Genomic DNA, 19,168 nt, shown 5'->3' with positions numbered 1-19,168 from the left:
AGTTATGCTGATGTGGGAGTTGCAGAGGTCCTACTCTATTCTCCCTACTTGCCTGGAGGTGTTATACAGGGCTCAGAGCTGGAAAAAGTCCTTGTATCTTTTTCCTTTCATTTTCCTTTCAGCAGGAAAAAATGCCATTCTGATGTGGGTGGAGGGAAAGTAGGTGGTTCTCCTTGGCTGGTTAGGAAATACTGCTTTTCTGTAACTACTCTTCACACTCCAGCTATGTGTGGAAAATAAAGTTTAGGTGTGGGCATGATATCCTTCCATTAAGAGAACCTGGGATTTCAGTGACTGGCATAACTATTGTATGTTTTGGTGTTGAGTAAATGCAAGCCAAACCTGTGAAGGAGTTTCTGCATAGTGCTGTCTTAATGGAGCACTGAAAAATCAGTGCCCATGTTCCTAAACCCAGTGTTCCTCACCAGAAACTGAAACCTCTCTCTGTGGTGTTCGGAATTATTCAAAAGATTTTTAAGTCTAGAATATTTGGTAGAGATAGCTGCAGGTGTACTGCACCTTCAGGACTTGTGCGTTTTCCTGTTTGCCTCCTTTCCCCAGTGGACTCTCTCTTCTTTCTTTGCCCTCTTATTTCCATGTTTTCAGCACCTCCACTCCATTGACTTGTTTTTGGTTTCCCTGTGAGATCCTTTTCTGCTGGGCTCTCTGAGCTCTCTGTCTTCATGCTGCACAATCTTGCCTTGAGAGGGGGGAGAAAGCAGGATGGACCTTACCTCCGCTCCAGAGTGTGGACCCCTTCCAGCAAATAAAGGTTATGCTGCTCTGGCTTGGCCTGGAGGAGGTGACAGCACATGGTTTCAGGGAAGGTACAAGCTGAGAAGTAGTCTCTGTTACTAGCTTCCTGGTGAACTGCCGCGTCACAGGACCCTGGAGGCTTTGGACCTGGTGCCTGCGTGCAGTGCTCTGAAGGGAGCATGCCACAGGCGGGTAAGAGATGAGGTGATAGACTGACACTGGCTCAAGCATGGATAATGTAGACACTACGGCTTCTTTTTAACCAAGTGATAAGGGATTTTCGCAGGATCAGCATACAGTACACATGTAGGGGGATGCAGTTCTACACTTCCTCTAGTATCCTCCCGGAGAAACTGGCTGCCCATGGCAGATGGGAATACTCTGCACTGGGTTAAAAATTGGCTGGAGGCTGGGCCCAGAGAGTGGTGGGGAATGGAGTTAAATCCAGCTGGCGGATGTTCATGAGTGGTGTCCCACAGGGCTCAGTACTGGGACCTGTTCTCTTTAACATCTTTATCAATGATCTGGATGAGGGGATCGAGTGCACCCTCAGTAAGTTCACAGACAACACCAAGTTGGGTGGCAGCGTCGACCTGCTGGAGGGTAGAAAGGCCTTGCAGAGAGATCAGGACAGGCTGGATTGATGGGTTGAGACCAACAGGATGAGGTTCAAGAAGGCCAAGTGCCAGGTCCTGCACTTGGGTCACAACACCCCCCTGCAGTGCTACAGGCTTGGGTAGGAATGGCTGGAGCTGCCTGGCAGAAAAGGACCTGGGGGTGTTGGTTGACTGTTGGCTGAACATGAGCCAGCAGTGTGTCCAGGTGGCCAAGGAGGCCAACAGCATCCTGGCCTGTGTCAGGAAGAGTGTGGGGAGTAGGACCCGAGAGGTGATCATCCCCCTGTACTGGGCACTGGTGAGGCCTCACCTTGAGTGCTGAGTCCAGTTTTGGGCCTCTCACCACAAAAACCACATTAAGGTGCTGGAGCAGGTCCAGAGAAGGGCAATGAAGCTGGTGAGGGGTCTGGAGAATAAGTCTTATGAGGAGAGGCTGAGGGATCTGGGGCTCTTCAGTCTAGAGAAGAGGAGGCTGAGGGGAGACCTTATTGCTCTCTACAACTCCCTGAAAGGAGGGTGTAGCCGGGGGGGGGGCGTCTCTTCTCCCAAGTCACAGGCGATAGGACAAGAGGAAATGGCCTCAAGTTGCACCAGGGGAGGTTCAGGGTTGATATTAGGAAAAATTTCTTCACTGAAAGGGTTCTCAGCCATTGGAATGGGCTGCCCAGAGAAGTGGTTGAGGCACCATCCCTGGAAATATTCAAAAGATGAATTGACACGGTGCTCAGGAATATGGTTGGAGTGTTGGTGTGTGGGGTTTGTTTCTTCTTTTTTATGGTTGGACTAGATGATCTTAAAGGTCCCTTCTAACCTAGGCGATTCTGTGATTTGTGGTCATATGTTTCTTGCTTGGTCCATGTAGGCATGATGTGGAGAGAAAAGGGGAGTGTGCTGCTGCTTGTTGCAAAGTGTAGGGCTTGCTAGCCTAAAATCTAAAGTTCAAAGCCCTAGATGTAGCAGACACACTAGAAACTGAAGGAAAAACTTCTGATGTTACTGCTGAAAGCCTAATTTTGAGGAAGACAGAGCCGCCAATCTGGACTGATTAGTTCCAGGCTGCGCTCTCATGGAGTCCCTTTGTTTTGCTCTCCAAACCAGGTGAGTTGCTAACTTGTCTTGTGGGGTGGTGGGCCCTGCGTGAGCAATCTGCTTGTGGAAGAAATCCACTGAGCCAGAGCACGCGGAGTCGAGCGTCTCCTGAAATAAAGGGTACATGATGATACTTGGCAGTGTACAGATGAGCATTGCAGTTCTGTGACTTAGTGTCACATATTGATCAGTTGTCCTCTAGTGTGGTTTTTGTCCTTAGAGCTTTTGCCACTGCTGAACTGTAACACTGCTTTAATGTGCTCTGTATTTGGAATTGATGTTTTTCTGTGGTCCTTAATAGGAAAATGTAATTTCTAGAAAACTGAACAGAAATCCCTTTGACTCAACAGGAGCTGAGGAAGTTTCTAAATATTGAGTCCTACAATTCAGCTTTATTACCCTCTTTTCTTATATCTTGTCATATTCTGTGGATTATAAATATTGCTTGAGGATAACAATGTTCTGCAAAACAAAACCAACCAACTGTATATCGTGACAGGAAATGTAGGTGGTGAAGAGACTTGATTTTTGGAAAACTGCTGGTGGGATTAATTTGACAGAGTTATGAGTATCTTGAAGTGGCATTGCTTTTGCAGAAAGTCATGGTTCAATGCCAAAACAAAAATTATTGTAATGCTTTGCTTTACTGGATTATTATGTATGTGCTGCTTGGTCTACTATATTTCTTACTTTTTGCCTTTCATCTTTTAAAATCAATTGCTTCTATTTTTCTTTGCTTTTACTTAAAAAAAAAAAAGTTCATATAGTCTATTTGGTCCAGGCAAATAGTGACAAAATTAAAAATTGTTGATGTCTGTACTGGAAATTCAAAATCTAATTGAAATGCTTTAATATAATTTTGGATTCTAATACAACTGATGTAAATTGCAAATATTGTTTAACAGCCTTAATTTGAAACCTTTATGTACTCTTCAGAATGAAATATATTTACCTAAATGTTACTGTTTTTATGTTAATGTAATGCCAACAGGCCACGATGGACCTGGGAAAAATACTCCTGCTGACACAGAAGTCCAGAGGACTGGTTTTGATTTGCCTGGTTTCTAATGATGGCTGGTATTGCTGCTTCTAGACCGTTTTTTTGTTAAATGCCTCATGCATCTTAGTAAAATGTCATAGTTGTATGCTTTTACTTCAGATAATGTGCAATATGAAACTCTGGGGTTGTCTGGCTTCTCACTATCATACATTAGTGAAGGAGAATGATTTCCTTAGCTTAGGAGAAGGGTATTCTTCCTTAAATTTGCTTAGTTCCTTGAGTGGAAATTGGACAGCTGGGATTGTCTGGTGAAATATGAAGGTTAAAAGAAACACAGCAAAGCATGATCCTCCTTGGATCATGCTAAATGGGGCTTTAAAAATAATGCCTTCATTTGGAAGCTTGTCTACGTTATAACACAACAATTTGTAAAGACATAAAATAGTACAGTTATTTACTGTTACCAGTTTGATCAGTATCGGAATGCCTGATCAGTGTTCTGTTTGTGCGGAGTTTCAAAGCTTACTTTAGTCATTTTAACTTTTCGCAATTTCTGGTTGAGTCTCCTTATTGCTGCTGTCCTTCCGCAGGTTAGCTGGCGTTGGGAGGAGACCCTCTGGACAAAGTGAGTGGTTGACACTGACACACAGGTGTTCTTTCCGCTGCTAGAGGCACTGTAGCTGCTCAGTAGTGTTAAGGTTTGGAGAATGAAAATAAAGAGCTGTGGTATATCTTAAACCTGAGATTGGTCCCTGGCTTGGAGGGCGGAGATCCCTCAGTTGCCTCAGTAAAGATCCCTTTGCAAGTGGAGAATTCTGAGAGTTCCCCCTTCACAACTACGGGGTGTGTATTTAGTTCTGTAGTTCTCTGGGTGCACGTATTGGCTATCGATCTGTTTGGTTTACTGGGAACTGACTACTTGTGCTTTCTCCCTTCTTCAACCTAGCCTTTATTTCTGCTGAGGTTATTTGTTTGTTTTTCAGATGAGACCCTTTTTGCTCTTCCTGCTACATCTGCGCCTCTGATGCACTCCTCTGCAGGCAAGTTCTTTCTGCTCACCTTTGTCTGAATACATCCTGCATTTCTGATCTGATCTCATTAACTCTTTCTGATTAGTCTGCCATTACTAAAAGTCAGCACGGGTCCAAGAATAGCCTCTATGACATCTTTCAGTTTTGACTTTTCAGTCAATCTGTTCAAGATTTTAACACACATTCATTTCTTTACATGTTAAACTGTTTTATAAACAAGCTACAGCCATCTGTGAATTCTTGGACCCTTGATGTAGGAGAGAAGTTGGTACTATTAACAGGTTAACACATCAAAGCATAGTTGCTTTACTGATTTAGGAGAAAGATTTAATCCATAGTAACTTTCTGCAGTATTTTATATATGTAAATTTTTTACCTCTAGTATATATTTAGCATTTTTATTAGCTACGCTGCCCACCAAATTCCCATTTTAAGAAAGTGTCAGAAAAAGACTTCTTACTGGCATGCACATTTGTGCATATGTTTATACACAAGCGTATACACATACCCTCTTTCTGTCTCCCCTTGCCACCTCACCCTCCTCTGTCACTGTTAATAATTCCCTGCTATACTTGGATGCTCTGTAGTTGTCTAGCATCTTCAGCTTTACTGTGATCTTTGCGCTGCATAAAGTTGCTGCTTCTCTAGCCTCTTGCATACTTCTCTGCTAGAAGAAGTGAAATAGAATGGCATACTTTAACTGATACTTTGTTTTAATGGCTAAATGGTATTTATGATAGAACTTGAAAAATCTCTTAATAACTAACATCCTGTGAACCTGTCATGAAAGTTTGCATTGACTTTAAGAGCACTTGCATTCTCTAACTTTCCTTTCTGTCCACGGTCACAGAAGAAGTTATGGACTTGCAGGAGCAGCCAGTTAGCACTAAGTCGCTTGGTCAAGAGGATTTTACTGCAGTCCCGCTTGATACTGCTCCTTCTCTTCCCTCCTTCTCTCCTATCTCAGCTGATCCCTTTAAAGAGCACTCAGCCTTTGATACACTCTCAGATGGATTATCTGCAAGAGGCATTTACAAAGAAAACACAAGTGAGGCTTATAAAGAAACTATGGAAAAGGCAAGAAATCCATTTCTTGCAGAGGGAAATGAAAAAGACATTTCAGAAACTAAATACTCAGAACCCCCATTTGCTAAAGCCGAAGCAGCTCTCGTATCTCAAGCTACAGAAGAAATGCAGCTAGAGGGCCCTGAAGAATTACCTAAGCTGGAGAAAAAGTCTCCAGAAACTCCTCAAGATTTGTTTGAGAAAAACAAGGAAGGTCTCTTTTATAACAAAGACAAATACAGAGATTATGATCATGGTGAAAAAGGGGCATTGGAAGAAGACCCCCTTAGGAGGGAAGAATATGCAGACTTCAAACCATTCGAGCCAATATGGGAAGTAAAAGGTGCTAGTCATGGACTGAGCAGCATGGGAGAGGACACTGGAAGTAAGACAGATGCCAAACTAGAAAGCAGTTTAGATGAGAAATATGCTATAGATAAGTTGAATGTGCAGAAGGATTATGAAAGAGAGAGTGAAGGCAGCACTGAAGATCTCTCTTTCCCAAGTACCCCAGAAGCTGTAAAAGACCCTTCACAGACTTACATCACTTGCACTAAATTTGAATCCTCTGTAAGTCCTGGTGGTAACAAAGTCAAATCTCTTTCTCCACTAGAGGAGAGCACTTCAGAAAATAGAACTGATGACGAGAAAAAAATTGCAGAAATGAAAGCACAGACAAGCACAGAACAAGGTGATTTCAGCACTCAAGCAGTTGGCAAGCAGGAAAGCCAGGAAGCTGACTATGTTAAAACAGAGAGTATATCAACAGTGCCATCTGACACTGCAGCAAATATACCTGAAGGTCTTACTCCTGATCTAGTACAAGAAGCATATGAAAGTGAAATGCATGATGCGGCATGTACAAAACTTGCTTATGAAACAAAGATTGATTTAGTTCAGACCTCCGAGGCAGTACAAGAGACTCTGAAACCCATAACACAACTTTGTCCTGCATTTGAAGGCTCAGAAGTTGCTCCAACACCAATATTGCCTGATATTGTTATGGAAGCCCCACTGAGCACTGGGACTGCTGGTGCAGAAGCATCTGCTCTGCAGCTTGAAGCTTCCCCATTAGAAACATTTATTCCTACTGCTAATTGTGAGAATGTAAAAGAAGAGACTGAAAAACCTCCCTTATACCAAGAGGCAGTGAATGTACCACTGACACAGGCCCAAGAAGCAAAAGAGACACTAACATTCAAAAAACCTGATCATGAGTGTAGCACCAGTCCTGAAGATACAGAGACTCCATATATGTCTATTGCATGTGACTTGATTAAAGAAACAAAGGTCTCTGGTGAGTCTGTTTCTCCATCCTTTACAGATTATTCAAAGACACCGATAACAGAATGCATTTCTCAGGATGTGCCTGAACACAAGGAACTCGTTGAAAAACTGTCTCCGCAGTTTGGAAAATCTGACTTGTTTAATAGCCAGGTGATACCTGACTTTACTGAAAAAGGGAGTGAAGATCCATCTCTCTTAAAAAGTAAATCAACTGAGAATATTGTAATTGATGATGAACATGAAGGAAGACTGGCGGATTCAGTAGCTGCCACTGGCAAGCCTTATCTGGAGTCTTTCCAGTCTGAACTGGACTCTTCCCAGGTCATTGCCACTCTGCCATCTGAGCCAACACCTACAAAAATAGCCAAGGTAGAGAAGATTCCTCTTCAAATGGAAGAGCTGAATGCTATGACTTATTCAGCTGGTGTATCTGTTTCTATGGAACCAAAACCAGGAGACAACAAAGCTCTCTCACCCATGGAGTCTTCCCCAGTCGAAGAAGACTTTGTGATGTTAGCTCATCCTAAAATTGCTCCTGAGTTTGTGGCAGAAGCCACTGACAAAGAAGTAATGCACAAAGATGAAAGTGAAGAGATCAGTAAGGCAATCAAAGGTGAGAAGAGGCAGTTGCCTTGCCCAGAGCTACCCTATGATCTGGCTATGAAGAATGTAGAAGTAAAAGCTGAGGAAGATACTAATGCCTTGAAAAAGTCTTTGGAGGCTGTGGACAGAGAAGTGCCTGAAGTATCCATGATGTCCTTACTGGCCACAGATACCTCACTTTTACCTGCTGAAAAAGAGATAGTCAGTGTAGTAAAACCAGAAGCCTTTGAGAAGGAAGCTGAGCGAGAAGCTGCTTCTATTAAAGGAAAGAAAAAACCTACCACTGTATTTTCAGCAAAGCTGAATAAATCTTCAGGTAATCTGTGTATGCTGTCTTGCAGTTCACTAATCTGCGTAATTCTTTAGCTAAACTTAAGCATGTCATGACTTACTCCTTTTAAGTCACTTTCTGTAAACTTCCTTATGTAGGCTGAGGGTAACAGAAAATGCTAGTGCCTGCACTTTGACCTTTTTCATATTCTGATTGCTTTAGTACTTTTTTTTTTTTTTCTCTGTTTATCAGGGATGGACTCACTGTCTCCAGTTTTCTCCTTCAGTTCTGCTGGTGAAATAAGTCACTAGTCACTGCAAGCTCTTCTGTGGTTGTCTACAGGCTGGGCATTAGGTGGCCTACCAAACTTGCTCTTAATATGTGATAGTAAGCCAAACAATAGTGAGTAGGAGGGAGCTTAGTATTCATGTTACTAGGAAAGTGGCCATTAAGAAGTTGAGTATCCTGCAGACATTTTAACTGGTTTATGCACAGCACAATAATTTCCATTTTTCTTTTCAGGTGGGGCTTTCACTTCACATTGGTTTTGGGTTGTGTTTTTTTTTTTTTTCCTAGTAATACATAGTTAAAATAGAAGAAACTTGAAAGAAGGTTAAAATCATTGTTATATTGCATTCTGTTCTCTAAAGCAAACACCTCATGAAGCTCATGCTCTTTGTAGACTAGAGGGAATACTTGGATTTTTGATATCGCAGCACTCCACTGTTATTTAAGTATTGCCCAAGAAGCATCCCGCTAAAGCACAGTGACTGTGGAAAGCACAATTACACTGTTCTAAATAGGAAATCAAATGTTAGTTTGACTCACCAGTAGTATATTTCTGCAGTAGCTGCAGTCTACAGTTCATAAAATACTACATCCCTAATGTATGTCTCCTACATCAAATGTATTTTGGAAGGGAATAACACATGAGTGTCAGGATGTTGGTGCAACTGAAATACAGTTAGGAAAATAAGGTAGAAGATATAGTTTTTATGTTTAACTTTGCATGATAGTTGTCATTCTTCCTGTCCCACCTCTTCTAGCCATACAGGTAGGCAGAAGGGAGTTTCCCTTTTCCCATGTATTGAAATTTCAGTAATACCTGCACTGTTAAAACACTGTGTTTGTGTTTTGTGAGGACTTTGCTTCCAGCATATAGTACTGTCTAGTGAACAGCTGCTGTGTATTTTATATTTCATGTCGAGGGGTTAATTGTTTAGAGATCAGACTACTTTGAAAAAAAAAAACAAAGCAAAACCAAAAACCCCACACCAAAAAAAACCCCAGAACATTGTTCTTCGTATACAAGTTTTTTTATTAGCTCTTTTAACTAGAGGCCTTTGCAGAGGTGTCTTTAATCATTGCATGGATGTAGCAGACTGGGGGTGGCAAATCACTGCCTTGGGAAGAAAGACTCTTACTTTGGGTCTGACAAGGACACAGCTGCTGCTGTCCTGTGAAACTGCTGGAGAAGCCGCAGGTAAAACCATTTGCTGCAGCAGGAGAGGAGAGAGTTGAATGGTGTCTTCATTCTCGACCCATCTGGTCGTGCAGTTCTGGGACAGGGTATGCATCTGGTTGGCATTGGTGTTAGTTGAGGGATGTGAGCTGGGCCAGCATAGGGCTGGGCTGGGTGTGGGAAACTGGTGAACTGTCTCTGCAGTCTTCCTGTTGGTGTTGTGCTCACTCTGTAAAGCAGTTGCCATTTTACTTTTTGACATGCTGTGTTGGTTGGGAAGAAAAATACATGTATTTTTTTTTTTTGCTTACTCTGGAGGAACATGTCCTAAAAGCTAAATAGATGAGAATACTAACTCAAAAACAGGGTCTGTTTTTTCTAGTTTGTGCTGTTCACTTTTTTTGCTCGCTTCTTCTGTATTATAGAATACAGAACTGGACTGCTGAGAGCTCCCTGAAAAGTCTAATGACAAGCTATGAACAAAATTAGTTGTCTGCTTTTAATATCACATTGCTTTAGCACAATTTCAAAGTAGCACCAAAGAACTAACAAATGCATCTGTTTTCCACACTCTCAGAAAGGTGGGATAATTCATCACAAGGCTAAGAAGTGGATCTGTGCATGTGTTTGCTTTCTAAGTCTACCTTTATTGTGTGGTTTTTTTTCTGTCTGCCCATCTGCAGAACTGAAATAGATTTTACTGTTCCTCAAGACTGCTGGAAATCAGTTGGTGTGATTGTATGATTGATGCTTGTTAAAACATTAATCTGAAACCAGTGCCTTACTGGTACACTTAAGTAAGTGCTCAAGAACCTTAAATTAACAGTGCTATTTTTTTGAAAGCTAACCTAAACACCAATGTATCTATGTGTATCTGAAAGTGTAACTTCCAACAGTCCTAGTGGACTCAGGGAGCTAATTGAAACTAAGAGTTGTGGATTTTTTTTAATATATATATATTTTTTTTTTCCCAACTCCACCACTCCAATAAAGCAAATGTAAAACTTTGATCAGCCTTCTGGGTAGAATGCTGCACGGTAGAGCTGTGGGTAACCTATTTTATTTTGTAATGGTATCAGACTACAAGGTCTTTGTACTTCATAGCTTCTTAAAAAACAAACCAAAACCCTCTACTTGCAAGGTGCTCCTACTGCTAACAATTTCAACAGCAAATGGCACTTCTCTCCACCTCCCCCCTGCCGCCTCCTGTAACACCAAAAATTGCTACTGTCCTGGATACAGAGATCCTTTGGGTTTTTTTCCTTTTTTTCCCCTCCATTGCTTACTACATGGTGTATTTAGCTTCCTAGCAGATAACCCTGCTGCTTCACTGTCACCATACCTTAAAATATGCATTTCTGATGTCCATAAAAATACTGCATATTAAGATGTGACTTCAGAGTGGATGTTCCCTGATGGCTCTGATGTTGCTGACCGGTGCCACAGCCAGCGCAGCTCCAGCTTCTGGCAGGGCTTGTGCTGGTGAGGTGTGTGGCCATCAGGACAGTGCAGCAGGGACTCCTGGTTTAAGGCATATGCTCATAAAACAGGGCTTTGATGCCATCTAGTGTTTGTAGATGAACTGTAACTCCGGTACGCTGTGCCTTTCAAAAGATTGCAATCCCAGGTTTTGAGAAACTGAACTGTTGAAATTAATTTAATACTCTTAGAATTGAAAACGAAATATATGTATTCCATATCTTAGCCCTTCTATTGCACAGGCTTTCTTCACTGATAACCCGTTATTTACTTTTGGATAAACATCATTAATTTTCCCAAGGAGGCTAGAAGACCGTGCTTTCCATAAACACTTTTTTGATTGGTGGAACATGGGAGGATATTATATTATAAAATTACAAAATTGAAGTATATTGTAGAGACCCCCAAAATCTAAACCTCTGACCATGACAGAAAGTTCTGTACCAAAATGTAACCACAGCAACAGTTTAAATCTCTCTGTATATCAATGTAGAGCATTGCAAGATCGAAACATGGCTTTGACTATCAAGGCAATCAGTTTCACAGGAAACCCCTGTCTCATCGCGCTTTTGAACATCAGGCTCTGTAGACGTTCACCTAAGATTAAATCTTACGGGTTTACGGATCTCTTGTTTTTATGTATGCCACAGGGCACTTTGAATTTCAGAAAAGCAACTAATGTGTTACATTTCCCAGTTTTTCTTGAGGGAGCAAATTCCAATGTGAGGTCCAAGTGGGAAATGCCCTTTGAGAAGGCGGCTAAGTGGCAGTAATAGTGAGGTTTTTCTTTTTACTCCTGAATCACGGGGGCAGAAATAAAATACCTCCTGTGATTCTATAACAGCAAATCAGGTCATTACAGTTACGTGAAGCATAAAAGAAGTTAGAAATGGTGCCTTACACTGGCCCTGTATCCCCTTGGTGCATTTCTGGTAGTTCCTGTATTTGTAGTCAGCTAAATAGAGCCATTCAGCAAAGGGGAAGGGTTGGGTTTGTTGTTTTTCACTGGGGGAAAAATACCTTGGAATGCCTCTGGAGTTTCTTTAAGGAGCAGATTATTTGTAAAATATAATTCAACATCAGATGAAATTTAAATGAGATTTGATAGTATTCTTAGATTCTTTGGTTGTTCAGGACCTCTTTTTTTTTTTTTGCTACCAGGTAAATAATAATAAATGGAGACTGCTGTCTCCATTCTCTATTCTAGAATGGAGAACTTAGGGAAGGAGTAGAACGAATTAGAAAAACAAAACAAAACCAAACCCCAAAACCTTGAGTGAAGTTTTTCTGAAGGGAAAACCTAGAACTCCCATGCTTGATTAAAGCTCTCCTGTCAGCCCTCTTGGGAGGCAAAGGCTGGTATAGCTGGGACTGCTCACAGAGTGAGGCCTTTGGGTAGGTATTTGCAGAGTGGCAGCATTTTGGAGAAAATGGAGCGTTTGTGGTATCCCAGAAGCACAAACAGGTGGCTAGCACTGAGTGAGACTTTGGGTGAGAGAAGAATTAGGTAGTTATCCAAAATGTCCAAAGTCAGGAACGCTCTTCGGTACAAAAATGCTGTCAGTCCATCTGCTTGGAGTGATTGAATGTCCACCCAGAGAGTAAAGTACTTACCTGGCAGGCTTGCAGCCCCTTGAACGTGGGTGTGTTCAGTAGAAAAACACATTTAGAATTGATCACGTCTGTTTTAGTGTTCTGGGTGACTTGCAAGTAGCCTATTATTTGGATAGTTTTTGTTTAAATGCTGGTGTATAAACAAGCATGCAATTTCCCTACTGAAACAATATGGTTACACAGAAATGTGTTGCAAGTACTGCAACTCAGTTTATCTGTAGAATAGGGTTACGTGGATGTATCTTGCCTGAAATAAGATGTGAGTAGAGAGGGACAGAGACTTCATTTTTTGGTGTCATTTCCAGAGAGTGGTAAGAGTGAACACAAAGAAGAGGATCTTCAGAGAAGGAGGAAACTCCTGTGGAGGGAGTTAGTGGCTCGTGTGAGATGGGAGGATAGGGACTGGTGATGCAGCATGTGTGGCTACAACAAAATGTCTGTTTAGGCATTTTTTTTGCATAAATGTACTATTTTAAGTATGTACGATAAAGAATATGAAGAAGAAATGAAGAGGCTTTCCTTGTATATTTTACAGAATTGACAATTAGCGGAAAGAACTTTCTAAAAGCACCAGGTTTTTATGCAGTCATCTGAACAAAAGTGGGGGGAAAACCATAGTGTAACTTCACAAATTAGCTCGCACTGATTTCTGAATATACATTTCCTACTTACCTCCTAGGGTATGTGTTTTGATTTACCAGTTGAACCTGTGACTGAAATGCACATCTTTAAATAAGTTAAAAATATACGTAACTGCTCTTCCTGTCAAAGGAGGCTTTAAATTTATGAAAAAATTTTGAAGCCATAAACAGGGTTTTTGGGTAACTTTGTGTTAATCTTTCTCCATGTAACATTCTCTCTTCTAATGAAAAATAAAACTGTCTATTTAGGGACTAAATCAGGAGCTCCATCTCAGCTGATCTACAGTGTTTTGTGGAAATGTGTGAATTCTAGTTCTTTAGAAAATGGCGTATCACATTTTTAAGAGGTTTTGGAGCAATGCTGGCGAGTCTTTTGCATTTTATTCTCAGCTCCAGGTATTAAGAAGAGATTCCCAACTAGAAGAGTAGGGTTTTTTTTCAGCAGAGATGGGAAACAGTATGAGAACATGGTTCTCACAGCTCTTCTCTTTCAGATTTTGAGTTTCTAGTTTATGCTCAAGTCTGTACAAAACTTTCTCTATGTAACTTTCTAGTATTCTAAGGTTGCAGGTTCTTGTTTTTATTCAAATGAAAGGAAGGTTTAATTGTCAGGTCTGTAGCTGAAAACATAGGATGCTGATGTAAAATAAAAAAGGGAACTTGTTTGGTTGTAGGAATTAGGTAGAAGGAGAGAGAGCTTTTCTTCTCAAACCTCCATTAAGATGAATAAACACGGCTGAGCAGTTCATAAGGACTAAAGATAAAAAAGACTTCTTGTGTTCTTCAGGAGCCTCTTGCTTTTGTTACAGGCACAGAAAAGGTCCTATTCTGCTTTCCTTCGAGCTTTTTTTTTTTTTTTTTTTAAAGGGAGAGGTGTGTTACAAAGATATCTCTGTTAGTCATCTAGACAGACGTTTGTCTGGGAAAAAAAAAAAAAATGAGAGGAAGGCATATATCTAGGAGACTTTTAGATGTGTTTCACCCGGGGCGAGAAGCCGCCTGCCTTGCTGCCGGGGATTCATTCCTTCCTCCGCCCCGCGGCTGCCGGAGGGTCCGCGGCCGAGCGGCGGGAAGCAAATGGCCGCGGGGGCCGGGGATGGCGGCGGGGCGGGCCCCCCGCATCCGCAGCGCGGTGCAGCGCAGTGCGGTGCAGCAGCAGCAGTGCAGCGCCGCGGGGGCCGCGCAGCAGACTGCGGACGCCGCCGAGGAAGCCCATGTTTCCCCCATCCCGGGCTGTAGGGTTTCTTTTCTTGCAGCTCTCCTCTCGGTATGCATAACTGATAACTTGGCAGCCGGAGGGTAGATCGTTTGTGGAGAGATGGACAGCCAGCCGAGCAGTTGGAAGGATAAGGGTATTTGTTCTTTCACCTTTTTTTCCTTTTTAATTTTTTTTTTTCTAAAAAAAGCTGAAGATGCTGCAGGTTGTTTTTCTAGCAAATGGTGTTCGTAGCATGTATTTGTGAAATGTATCTGAAGGTGTAAGATTTATTTGTACTGCATACAAACTTGTAAAAATAGGTAAAAACGGGTAGATATGAGCAATGCAGAAGAATAAATTACTTACGTGGGTGAAATAGCTTGAGTGATGCTGCAGATCTGTTTCAGTGCTACAGAGCGTGTTAAAGAACAGCTTGTTTTGGTATGCACTGCACAAATGTCAGCATAGTCCAAATTTACTTGATGTTCCTTTGAAATTCCAAGATTATTAATAATTTAATAACACTAACCATTAACTCAAAAGAATGTAGTATATTAATTTCATGTAGTATGAAGAGAAATCTCAGGCAGACTACAGAAGGGTGTTTTCTTCCCCCACCTCCCCTCCGCAGCATGCTTAGAGTCTACCCTTAATCATGTTTGTTTGGGTTTTTTTCATAATTCTGTTGGATTCTAGGTAAAATTCTGTCTGATTTTCCAGAATTTACAGCCATAATATCAAATTTTTTAAGTAAATAAGTAACTAATCTTAATTAGTGTCGTTCTGACCTTTGTTCCTGTAACCACCAATAGGAGATCACTGGTGTAAATCTCTGTGGATCATTATATTAGTGCTCAGTGTGTAAGAGTTTAAGCCTTATTTGTATATGTAATCTTTAAACTTTACCAGCAAGACAAGCTTTAAAAAATTTTAATCATTTCAGGATACCTAAATATTTTCTTAAAGGGCCCTGTCATGCTTGGTAGTTGAGAAGGTTTCCTCTTTTTCCTGTAACTGCTGCTCAAAATCTATGTGTCTTCCCACTTGAACAAAATTGCCAGCTGTCTAGAATCCACAGAATGCTCTATCAGAACCTAAATACGTAGCAAAAAAGCCTTGCAGGGCAAAAACTTTGCCCCTGCAAAACAAGGTTCTAGAATCTTTCACCTTTCCTTAAAGGACTATAAATATTAGGAAAAAAATATTCTGCAGGGTTTAAGGAATATGTTCTTGATGTGTAGCTAGTTTAAATGTTCAGCACTCCGTACGTCAGGCCTGAAATTCTTGGGGTTGGGAGGGGGGTGGGTGGGTGGAAAGGTGAGGTCAGAAGGTTTTTGTGAAGATTGAAAGGCAAGTTACCTTTGGGTATCCAGGTCTGATATTCAGGATTTCTTTCACAACCTGCTGAGCAGGGTTGATAGTGGTCTGTGCCTCACTGCAACTGAAAGCAGGCATTCCCAAGTCTAGAATTTGAGGCCTTGAGAATAGCTGAGTCTTTTCTTGGTTTAAAATAAATGGCTTGCCAATCATGAGCGTGCCAGTATGGCACACCGGAGGGGAATCGTGCTCCTACAGCTGCAGGGGGGCAGGAATGTACCTTGGCTTCCTTGCAAAATGTAGATCTGAGTAGCATGTGATGGAACTGGCCCCAAAGGAACAAAGCAAACCTGAACCTGTCCTACACGCATGTTTTGTGCTGGTGTAACTGCTTCATGCAGCGCTTTTAAAATTCTTCTTCTCTCTCTTTGTTTTTACATAGTGGCATCCCCTTAGGCAGAGGAAGCTGGTTTAGTGACTATTTCTCCCTCCAAGGCAGTCGCTACTGCTTTGAGGTTTAATTATATTTTAACTTGTACAGATAGGCTCCAATAGAAATTGGAAGCAGAGCAAGAACAAGATTTTCTGGGGAAGCAGAAGAGTCTGGTTCCTCTCCTTCTGCAACTGTTCTTGAAGCCTGATTTAGTGTGGTTTCTGGTAACATTTGTTTATAATGAGATGAAGATGCCTTATTTCATGTGTTTTACCTTTGTTAGGTCAGGCTTCAGTGGCGTGGAAAATGATGAGTGAAGTTCAGGGACTGATTACGCTGTTGATATTGCCCCAAAATAAATATAGAAGCAAATATTGCAACATGCTTCTTAAAAAAAATAACCTTAAAAAAAAGCTAAAAAAGTAACCTTAAAAATAAAAGAAACGATCAAATCTAAAACCAGAAAAGAGCCAAAAGTATGGTTCGTAGTTAGGCTTCCCAACTAAAGCACTACTTTGTAATTAATATAATCCTAAACTTAGTTTTGGTCTGCATGTTTCTTGTGCTACGGCCATAGTAGTCGAGGAGCCAGCGTAGTGAAAGTGGTATAACCTGTTGCATTGATTAATACCCGTGGTATTGATCATCTAGATAGGCAGGATGAAATAGGTTTATCCTGGGTATGGCATGACTTTTATTTTTAGCCCTTTTAAAGACAGGGCCCCACGGAGTAATTGGTACTAATATGTGTACCATTTACTTATTTAATTTTAAATTGCTTCAACGAATTGTCAGGTTTTAATGACTGAGTAGTGGTAGGGTGAACACCACAGCTATAGTCCCAGACTATCCCAGGATTCTTATTTTTTTATTATTATTAATGTGCTGAAAATTTTTCAGAATTCTGGTTCCGATTAGTTAAGTGGTAGAAAAGGTTGCAATAGGCTTCTCCAGCCCTTGAGCTTTTTAGATATTTATTGTGAGTCATCAGGGCTTTGGAATGGTTTTCCCAGTTCATACCCTGTGCACACGTGCATCTGTATATGATTAAGTAGGAAGGAAAGAAAAAATACTACTTTGGCTCATTAAGAATTGTTAGGGAGTATTTGCAGGTTTTGGGGGACAATCCGGTAGTGTTGGACTTTGTTTTCATACTAGCATGTCCTCTGTGAAATCTGTTATCACATCATAAAATCCTGCGTCCGGTTCTGGGCTCCCCAGTTCAAGAGGGACAGGGAACTACTGGAAAGAGTCCAGCAGAAGGGCAACAAAGATGATTCAAGGATTGGAGCATCTCCCTTATGAAGAAAGGCTGAGAGAGCTGGGACTCTTTAGTCTGGAGAAGAGAAGGCTGAGACCTTATTAATGCTGACAAGTATCTCAAGGGAGGGTTGAAGGAGGAGGGAACCAGAATCTTTTCAGTGGTTCCCAGTGACAGGACGAGGGGCAACGGGCACAAGTTGGAACATAAGAGGTTCCACTCAAATAATTTGAGGAAAAACTTCTTCACAGTGAGGGTGACAGAGCCCTGGACCAGGCTGCCCAGGGAGTTTGTGGAGTCCCCTTCTTTGGAGATTTCCAAGCCCCACCTGCTCCTGAGTAACATGCTCTGACAAGCTCTGGGCAATCCTGCTTCAGCAGGGGAGTTGGACTAGATGATCTCTATGGTCCCTTCCAACTCTAAAAATTCAGTGAAATTCAGTGAAATCATCTTGATAGGGGTTGTGGGACAGATGTCCTGAGTTTGTAAGGTGTGTGATGCGTACTTGTTTTCTGACCTTTGGGATCCAGTTGGACAAGCGCGTCAGTCCCATTGGACACGCCACTTTTTTGTCACGGCTGGCCCTAGGACAGGGAAAGCTCTGCGGGTTGAAGTCAGCTACATGTGCTCAGCACCGCGTGTAGGTTCTGTCAGGACCCCCTGATTTCACCAGCCTGGGATGGTTTTGTTGTCACTGGCTTGCAGCAAGGCAGGCGAGGACCAAACCTGGGCTTCCAGCATGTCTGGTCAGGGTGAAAGGAGGCTTGAATTCATAGAATCATAGAATTGCCCAGGCCGGAAGGGACCTCCAAAGGCCATCTAGTCCGACCCCCCCGCAGTCAGCAGGGACACCCCCAACTAGACCAGGTTGCCCAGGGCCTCGTCGAGCCTCTCCTTGAATATCTCCAGGGAAGGGGCCTCAACCACCTCCCTGGGCAACCTGTTCCAGTGCTCCACCACCCTCACAGTGAAGAACCCTCTCCTAATCTCCAATCTAAATCTGCTCCCCTCCAGCTTGAAGCCATTGCCCCTCGTCCTGTCACTGCAGGCCTTTGTAAACAGGTTCTCCCCAGCCTTCCTGTAGGCCCCCCTTCAGGTACTGGAAGGCTGCTATTAGGTCTCCCCGGAGCCTCCTCTTCTCCAGGCTGAACAACCCCAGCTCCCTCAGCCTGTCCTCGTAGCAGAGGTGCTCCAACCCCCTGATCATCCTCGTGGCTCTCTGGACCCTCTCCATCAGGTCCACATCCTTCTTCTATTGAGGGCTCCAGACCTGCACACAATACTCCAGGTGAGGTCTCACCAGAGCAGAGTAAAGTGGAAGAATTACCTCTCTATTCAGTGATCCAGTCTGTAATCACTGCTGCTTGGGATGTCAGCTGTGATGTTAAATGGCCGTTCTGCTGCAGGAAATCTTGAAAATCGTCAAACCCTGGTCTACTGATGGTGTTTGTGCTTGGCAGACTTGGACCACTTGATGGGTTGGCTTCTCTTTGTGGCTGGTCTGTCTCCAGCTGGGGCTGCCCCACACTGGGCTCCACTGGGCTCTGAAGGTGAAGGTGCAGGGTTGGACCCTGTGTGCTCCATCCTGTGCGTGAGCCAGCAGTGCAAGCCCTGAAGTCACGTGTAAATACGAACTTTATTTAGTGTAACTGGAAAATGCCTCTCTCATGCTGGAAATTAACAGCAATTTGCCTGTTTGTTGTGTTCTGGAGTTAATTTTCTTGGTAGCAGCCTGTATGGCTCTCACTGCGAGCTTCAGGTGCACTGGGAAGCTGCCCATTCTCAACACTTCTATTGCATTTATTAGTACAGTGCTGGCTGCTCTCAAATTGATGCAGAAAAGGGTATTTTTGTGGGGTGGGTGTGGGGGGGCGGCTTGTTTTTTTTTAATCTTCTTCCTTTTACACAAGCAGCCGCCTTTCTCTGGCGCTGTAAAGACTTCTGTGTGTGTGTTTCTAAACGCCGGTTGGAGAGCAGTTCCTCCAGGGGAGCACCGTCCTCCGGCTCTGGCTCGGCGCTGCCTTGCGGGGCCGGGGGCGGGGGC

At 42.6% G+C, this 19,168-nt stretch overlaps 1 protein-coding gene across 4 annotated transcripts in view; it reads left to right on the top strand.

The window, feature by feature from the left end:
- Nucleotides 1–19,168, top strand: part of RTN4 (reticulon 4) — a 48,877-nt gene that overhangs the window by 13,142 nt on the left and 16,567 nt on the right. Inside the window, exons 2-3 of one of the 4 annotated variants that reach the window (XM_014962401.1) lie at nt 4,446–4,502; nt 5,344–7,764. The exons of 1 other annotated variant lie outside the window; for it this stretch is intronic. In XM_014962401.1, coding sequence (XP_014817887.1) covers nt 4,446–4,502; nt 5,344–7,764 — 2,478 coding nt within the window. Of the gene's footprint in view, nt 1–4,445; nt 4,503–5,343; nt 7,765–14,059; nt 14,268–19,168 lie in introns of those variants that run through there. 2 more of the 4 variants (XM_014962403.1, XM_014962405.1) reach the window with 2 other exon arrangements.

Source organism: Calidris pugnax, unplaced genomic scaffold, assembly GCF_001431845.1.
Source record: "Calidris pugnax isolate Ruff unplaced genomic scaffold, ASM143184v1 scaffold147, whole genome shotgun sequence".
NCBI classification, from domain to species: domain Eukaryota; kingdom Metazoa; phylum Chordata; class Aves; order Charadriiformes; family Scolopacidae; genus Calidris; species Calidris pugnax.
The sequence above is the reverse complement of the archived record's forward strand: the minus strand, read 5'-3'. Positions and strand labels throughout refer to the sequence as shown.